This window comes from Galeopterus variegatus, unplaced genomic scaffold (assembly GCF_000696425.1).
Source record: "Galeopterus variegatus unplaced genomic scaffold, G_variegatus-3.0.2 Scaffold12842, whole genome shotgun sequence".
NCBI lineage: Eukaryota > Metazoa > Chordata > Mammalia > Dermoptera > Cynocephalidae > Galeopterus > Galeopterus variegatus.
Window position 1 is genome coordinate 9,945 of NW_007738953.1, and position 8,469 is coordinate 18,413.

The following is an 8,469-nucleotide window of genomic DNA, read 5'->3' on the forward strand; positions in this document are numbered from 1 at the left end:
CACTAAGAAAAATTAGATACAGACAAGTTGTAAAAGAAGAAAGCATGAATGTTAATAAGGATATGATAATATCTTCAAAATCACTTGTAACCTCAAAAATAAAATTTAAAGTGTCAATGAACTACCATTTTGTGCTCGAGACATAAAAATTCTCAGGAAGGCTTTTGGGACTGCAGAATTGACACCTATTGTGGAGATTTTATTTAGACTTTCGGGGGGGATTGATTTTACTTAGTAAAGTTAGATATGTGCATACCGTCTCATCCAGCAATTCCACTCCTATGAATATAAACAGAGAAATCATAATTCAGGTCCATAAGGGTATGTATGAGAATGTCCACTGCAACTTTGTGTAGAGAAAATTGGTTGTACAACAATGGATGTGTGGGCAAGAAAAATGTGGAGGACGTACAACATGGAACATCATGCAGCAGTTACAACTGATTGGATGCACACATGGAGGAATGCCAAAAAGATGCTTAATATAAAAATTAGAAAACCAAAAATGGCCATGAAATGATTGAGTTAAAATATATAGTAGTTAAATGCATTATAATTGTTACATATATAGCAAGCATGAAAAGAATGGTATATGGACATAGAAGGGAATAAATGAATTAATTAACCTATTAAGTAACGACTCAATATAATTACAATGATTATGAGAAAACAATATTCTCAATACAGCTACATGAATCAGGTTATGTGTTCAAATAAAAAGTCAGTAAGAATGAGCCTGCTTAGTTACTTTTACTTAGAAAAAAGCAACCAAGATCAATCAAATCAATCTATACTGGCATGTGGGCTGACTTGATTATTTAATCAATGTGTTAGCTTTTTCTCTTTCATTTCCTCTTTATTCTTTCACTTGTGGACCTCAAGTTTAGAAAGTGGCATTCATCATGTGCTTCAACTCATGACAAGTATTGTCATTGTTCCACTGCACCTAAGGAAAATTATGCTCTTAAAGATCTACTTGGATTTGGAAGTAAGCTGTGTGCTAGCATTGAGTTATCACACAGGACATAGTGGTATTGAAATGCCAGCACTCAAAAGGCTGTTCACTGTAGCAGGCAGAACTTGGGAAGTGATGCAGAAATTTCAGGAAAGCATCATTTAACATGTTAATCTGAATTTTATTTGACTGATAATTTTGCTTTTATTCTATTCATTAAATAGTCTTGCTTTTACAGTTGTATAAAATTTACAAGCGTAAGTCTTGATCTTTCGACTCATCCCTAAAATGGAGATAACAAGCCTGCTCAGAATAGAGTTCAGGGGCTGATGTGGTTACCAAGTGTGATTATCAGATGAAAAAGGCATGCAAAGTTTTTCCAGAACTACATGTCACAATGCAGATACAAGGTGGCTTTCATGATCATTGTGTTTTAAAACCTACAGGTAATCTATATCCTTGCACGATCATCACTTAATACTGTGTCATCCTGCCATTTCCTTCAACTTGATTTACTATTTCTCTATATTAATAAGAAACTGACTAGTAGAAATGAAAGGGGAAGAAAGTAATAAGAAAGGGGTGGCATGATAGGTAAATATTCTTTGAAATAATTAAATTTTAAAGTGCACAAATAGAAAACACATAAAAGATGTTTGTTCACAGATTCTCCATTAGATATGTAATATGTTAAGAAAAAAAATATTCTTGGTAACAAAGCTTTCTCACTTTTACATTATTTTAATTATGATTTCATTAAGTTTATATGGTTTAGGGTAAAATAAAACTAACTTTTTTATTATTCATTTGATTTCAGTGTTGTTTTATTTGGTTTGGTCCAAATTGCAGAAATATTTCCATAAATTTCCTGGGAATGGCACTGTGATATGCAAAGCAAATTCAGTTTATTGGGGGCATATTAGAATCAATTAATACTGTTAGTATCTTATTTGGCTCAATAACCACCTCAATTAACGGCACAAGGAATAGAACAATAGAAAATTCTGAGCATATTTTCCATCTTTTCACATAAAATTTTTCAGAGGAGAGGGAGCACTGGATCATTTTCCTTTGTTAAGTCTCAGGGCTAATGAAAACGAGAAAAAGCTCTCAGTAGGTTTATGAAATAAAAGCATGTTTAAATCTGTCTGATGGACATCTCCTTTCAATGCTGTTCATGTGTATGGCCACTCACTGCTCTGCGTTCACACCCCAAAGGTCTGGCTCTGGGTGACCTGGGGACCTGACCCAGAGGAGGGAAGCCAAAATAAAACAGCTGGGCTCCTGCTGTCACTCTTGCTGCAAAATGCCTGGACCCCAGTAAAAGCTGAGTTTCTTTCACAATTACCCAAGGGGATTTTGTGCATTTTTTATCTTTTTTTTTTCTAAAGAAAAAACTAGCCAGATAACGTAACTATCATAACTTAATAGGCCTTATCACACTCCATCTTCCCCTAAAAAGGATGACACTAACAATGACACTTGTGAGGACTGTCCTAGCAGACCTCCACACTTCCACAGCATGCAAACTGGCATTAATGATGCCATAGTGAAATCACACTCTGTCGACAGCAGTGAATCCATCTTACCACTCTGCGTCAGTACACGTGAGTGGCTCACTGCCTTGTAGAGTGCCACTGTTTTTTCAGAGACTGGAAAAGGAAAGGCACCATCTACTTTTCTCAAGGTTTTGGTGTTTGGATTACAAATTTTATTCTGGTTATTTGTTTTCCTTATAATCTCTAAACTGTCCAAACACTACGAAAATCTGGAAATGCTATTTACTGATACTGAAATTTAACGCTAAAATTTTGAGAGCATGTGGCTTTTCTCAGGATAGAAGTATGTTCACTACAGATTTTATGTATAAAGTAGATGGGAAATGTATTCAACATTGTAAAAAGTATTATAAATATATATGTATGGAGAACAGATAGATCCTGTTTATAGAAGTATTTTCCCACTCATTGTATTACTAAAGTTTGGCCAGGTAAACATTGTCATGCATCTCTTAATATATAAACTAATTTATACCATATTCACAGTAAATCAACAAGCAGAGTACAATAGCAATTTAAAACTATTCAATTATCAGTTTCACTTCATGAATATGTTTGAGTAAATATAATTAATTAAAAATGTTTGAAAGCTTATAGTCCACTCATAACTGCAAAAACTTCAGTGACTTGGAAATAGATGTTTTGTCTACACAATGACAAATATTGGTATTAAAATGTCAAACAGTCAATTATTCATTCAGAATTTTGAAAAGTAACTAGAACTCAGAAGAATCAAATAAGTTAATTGATGTATAGCACTTGGATCACATGGTAAATGCCCAATAAATGTTAACTATTATTTCTATTCATAATATTACTGTAAGTTTAATATAAGTTCTTTAATTAGCTTTATAGAAAAAGCTTCACTAACTTAAAGTCAACTAATGTAACCTTAAATCTTCATTCAGTTTACTTTGATAATAATATATAGATAGGGTTAATATATAGATAGGTTATAGTCGTAGAGGATATTATAGATTGGTTGGTCATTTAGAAAGTTATTGTAAAAACCTAAATGAAAAATGATGAAATAATGAACTATGGAAAAGGAAGTCATGTGAAGAAGAAAAGTGGGAAAGAAGCAGTCTTTGAGAGGAAGAACTGGTAAGTCGTGGTAGTTGGGGCAAAGGAGGTTAGGGAGAAGAAGGGATCAGGTGGGGCTCAGGCTTCCTGCTTACACTAACATTGACAATACTAAGGGGTGCTAGGAGGATACACGTCTTGAGGGAAAGACGAGTTTAGAATACGTTCAAGGGTCAACCAAAATGAAATGTCCAACAAATGATTAGATACTCAACTCAGAATTTCAGATAGCATTGTTTAGATTTAGATTTATTTTTATATAATTTAAACCAGTATGTACATGTTATTTGTGCTCCAAATTTTTCCTTTAATAAACCCTGTGTCACCTCAACATTTTTCACCTCATCCATGTATTAGTGAAAAGTCTCAGTGGTAGGAATTCTATCACGTAGACATGCCATAAACTGCTTCCTCACTAACTGCTGTTGTCCATTTGAATTCTATCAGAGAAACACAGAAATTCTCTGCCAAGAACTCTTGAGAGAGTCCAGTACCACCTTCTTAAAAAATGAGGAAATTAATTCCACTTATGGGTAAGGAAGTTCTTCAAAGTGGCTGAGATCTATAAAGTCTCATGACCCAGCCTGGGGCTTTATTCTGACTCTCTCACACTTCCAGTGCTCAATATAAACGTCTGTGTCCTCAGTTGACTGAACCATCTTTACAAGCGAGAGGTGGGCCTACACCTCAAAGCACTTAAAAGCATGTTGACAGCATATGGAAAAGGTGTTAAAATAAATTGTTGTTGAACAAAAGTTGGGGGGTTTTTTGAGTCTAAAATAAAATGTGTAGCATTCAGATGCCAAACATTACCTAGAAAAAGAGAAAGTGTGCAGACATGAGTAATATTCATCGAAATAAAATACATTGAGGACATCCTAAACAGAGGGATAGGTTCCCAGTAAATACTGTATCAGACTTACAGGTTATTCAAATCTATTCAAACAATTCAAAAATCTATCTTTTTAAAAAAAGAGCATCCTGAAAAATTACAGCCATGGAAACTTTTTTTTTTCTTTTGCCATCTTAAATGCCCTGCTATGAACATCCGTCAATAAAAAGCATATCTTGCATATAAGGCCTAGATTTTGCCTCAATTGTTATTACATACTTTTTATTATTTTGGATTATGCCCTATAGTTATATTTTGTGGAGTATGCATAAAGCAAATGTACTTCACAGGGCCTGGTTTTCCAAAGCGCTGCAGTTTCAAATATTGACCTTGCAAAGGACAAGAAATTTCCCCCAGGCTATTGTCTCTGTTGTAATATAAAGAATTGTAACACAGCAAGGTTGCTGGCTCAAAGACAGACAGGTTACTGATTGATATGTAAAGATACTGGGAAATTGCTGTAAGAAGAGAATGTTTGCTAAAATCAAGCTTTTGTTGCAAATTGCATTATAGAATATCTGATTGATATGTAAAGATACTGGGAAATTGCTGTAAGAAGAGAATGTTTGCTAAAATCAAGCTTTTGTTGCAAATTGCATTATAGAATATCACCTTGCTTTTCTTACTGAATGTTACCAGCTTCTATTGTTAAACTTGTTAAACTGTACATAGAAAAAACCCCACCTATGTTCTTTTCCTGTAACTTCCTGGTCTGGAGAATAAATGTGGGAAGAGAACCCCAATTCATGTTTAATTTCTCAAATAGAAGGAACACCTCTCTCTTGAGGGGTCCAGGAGATTCACCCCTTTTCGGGGCTTTTCACTGCTCAAAAGAGATGGGCTATGGATAATCTTTGGTGGCTCCGTCACCCAGGGGAAAAGGGGTGACAAATCCATGGGAGGCAAAGCAACAATATTTCCCAATGTGGAATAGGAACGCAGAAGGCATGCTCCTCTTTGTACCACTTATTACACAGTGGAATTACAACATCCCATAACTGCTAAGTGGGGGCAGCAAGATTGAAAACTCCTCCTCTAGTGCATGGACTAGTCCCTTCCACAGTAATGACCTTAGTGAATGAAAGGCCTAAGTCATCAAATGCTCTATAAGTGGTATTTTATAATGCCATATTTCCCCCTCTTCTGCTAATTTGGGCTGTGTAAACACACACACACACACACACACACACTCACTCCTTGTCTTAAATCTTAAATTTATTCAAAACTTTTAAACTTACGTTCTTATATATTTCCTTCACTTTATAAGAAAAAAATATTTCTTTAAACTTACGTTCTTATATATTTCCTTCACTTTATAAGAAAAAAATATTTCTAACATCATGAAATTTATTTGGTATGAGATGGAAATATAAATGAATTTTTTCTTATATATAAATGTCCCCAGAACAAAAAAAAAGTTTTTCTTGGTTGAATAACTTCTATTTTGTGGTATTATTATATCTGTATGGCCTGATTTTCTGATTTCTACACAGGAAAAGAGAATATTGGTGAATGCTACTTATCACTGTTTTAAAATCTGATAAATAGAGTGATTAATACATTTTAACCTGAATGTTTTACTTTTAATGTGCTCTGCTCATGTAAAATAATGGTTAGTTAAATTTCTGTCAACCAAAATTTTATTGGAGGTTCCAAAATGTTTTTTCACTATGAATACAGTGCTTCTGTGGGGTGGGGGGCAGAGCAAGGCAGAAAGACATAGAGAGGGAGGGAATGTTTGTCTGTTTAATGGTAAAGATTTCCGGCATCTCTAAAACATAGTGATATTAATTTAAATTCTGTAATAACTTCTTTCAAAGTATCCAAGAATATTTTTCCACTGGTCTCATAAATAGTTGAAGAGCAGAAAGAGAGCTCCATAAATTTATAAACAGGAGCACAACCACCATAGATTTTAAATCAAACAGAAACGTGAACTCATTGAGAAGAGCTGAGCAAGATTAAGATTTTGTAACTCTGGGGCCGGCCCGGTGGCGCACTGGATAGTGCGCCGCTTGGGAAGCACGGCGGCGCTCCCGCCCGAGGGTTCGGATCCCACATACAGACCGGTTCCCGCTCACTGGCTGAGCGAGGCGTGGGAGCAACACCGAGGGTTGCGATCCCGTTGCCGGTCCCCGGTCCGGTACGGGGGCAACACTGAGGGTTGCGATCCGTTGCCGGACATGGAAAAAGACAAAAAAAGGAAAAAAAAAAGATTTTGTAACTCTAAGAAATTCTACATGATAAAGAATTTCTAACTCTATTAGAATAAATGTTTGGTGGTTACTAAACTACATTGTTATAATTTTAAGAATAATAGTCTACAGAAAATATATTTTTGGAACACAGTATGATATATGCATGAAGACTGATATGCCACTAATGAAAATAAAGATTTTATATAAATCACCCAGGTATCTCAGAAGAATATGTAAGTGGAAAAATATGAAGCTGTTAATAGGACAGGAAAATAATGACACCTTTAAGGATATGATTTCATAAATGAAACCTATTTTGAATCAGGCCTATATTTACAATGAAAGTTACTCAATCTTTCATAGACCCATAAGGGCTGGATAAACTAAAATTTGAAAAGATGAATCTACAAATCCATATTTGTGAAGTCTGCCCATTTCTAAGGAAGCTGAAAGTTGGGCAAAGCCCAAAATAGTAATGTAGGTGCTTGTAGCTGAACTTAGTTATTTCAACTGCTGATTGTCAATATAGCAAAAACTGAAAATCCCATTTGCAAAAATAAGCAACTCTGATATCAGCTCCCACATGCAGATATGATGTGCTCTTCCTGAACATGGAGGACACAGCAGGGAGCATCACAGCCTGTCTGCATTTGTACAACCACAGCTGAGGTCACAGTTCAGTCCACTCAAGTCTGCCTACAAATGCACTCTCTCACTTCCAGTAAGAACTGAATAACGGGGGGGGGGGGGCGGGGGGAGCTTTCTTTTAAATAAACTATGGCGAGCATTTTTTATTAATAGTCACCATATATAAACAGCCAAAAGAAGGTTACAGCTATATGACCGGATTGACGATAATGTGTAAAAAGCAATGCCAATTACAAACACTTCCAAACACTGAGGTATTTGTTCTCACAGTCGCAAAACTTACTTGGAAGTTTGATTGACTGATGTTTAATTTTATTCTAGAATTAAATACACTAGGCCATGTTGAAGATCTATATTATGCTTCAATCTTTGACTCACATATTGGCCATGAATATATCTTGCATTCTATAATTTTCAGTTTCTAAGAAAACATGACATACGTTTGCAAATCCTTGCTATTTATGTTCCTTTTTGGCATTGTTATTCTTGGTTTCATGCCCATTAACATAGTTTATATTTAAGAGCTTACATTTAAAAAATAATAAAATAACTTTGATTTAATACTAACACATTTGACTAGAAAAAATGTATAAAGGAACATGAGTAGTGGGGTGATTAGTAGTAAGGTTTAGGAGTAGAAGTTGATCAAATACATGTATTGGGGTGTTGCAAAAGGAGCTATAAATACCTACCAGTGACTGTAAGAAACACGCTGGCCACTGCAAGGCCAAATGAATTCCGAGCCACACATTCGTATGTTCCTTGGTCAGCCTGTCCTGCGTCGTAGACGGTCAGTGTGCCTTCACCGTCGATATGGAATTTCCCACTCTCAGTAATCTGTACACCTGCCTAGGGAGTGAAAATGAGTGGTCTCTGGAAGGAAGTGGGTTCCTTAAAGAATAAAATATTTACATTCTGCTTGATGTAGCTGCATTTGTTCAACCAGTGTCTACTTAGTGCCTGCTATGTGTCAAGCACCAGAGGAGGTGGGATATGAATCTAATGAGAGAAGATAGAGAGAGAGTGAGGTTTCCAGGAAGTGTGGTTTGTCTCTCCCTCAAACTAAAATAAATAGGATCAGAGAAAGAGAAACACCACATGCTCTCACTCATAAGTGGGAGCTAAAAAATAAAC

General features: G+C 35.5%; 1 protein-coding gene across 1 annotated transcript in view; it reads right to left on the minus strand.

Annotated features, from left to right (window-relative positions):
- Window positions 1–8,184, minus strand: part of LOC103581348 (peroxidasin-like protein) — a gene marked incomplete at its 5' end in the record, with an annotated part of 16,687 nt that extends 8,503 nt beyond the window's left edge. The window contains one exon of the mRNA XM_008563208.1: window positions 8,028–8,184. Within this exon, the coding sequence (XP_008561430.1) occupies window positions 8,028–8,184 (157 nt within the window). The remainder of the gene's footprint in view (window positions 1–8,027) is intronic.
- Window positions 8,185–8,469: the final 285 nt, after the last annotated feature.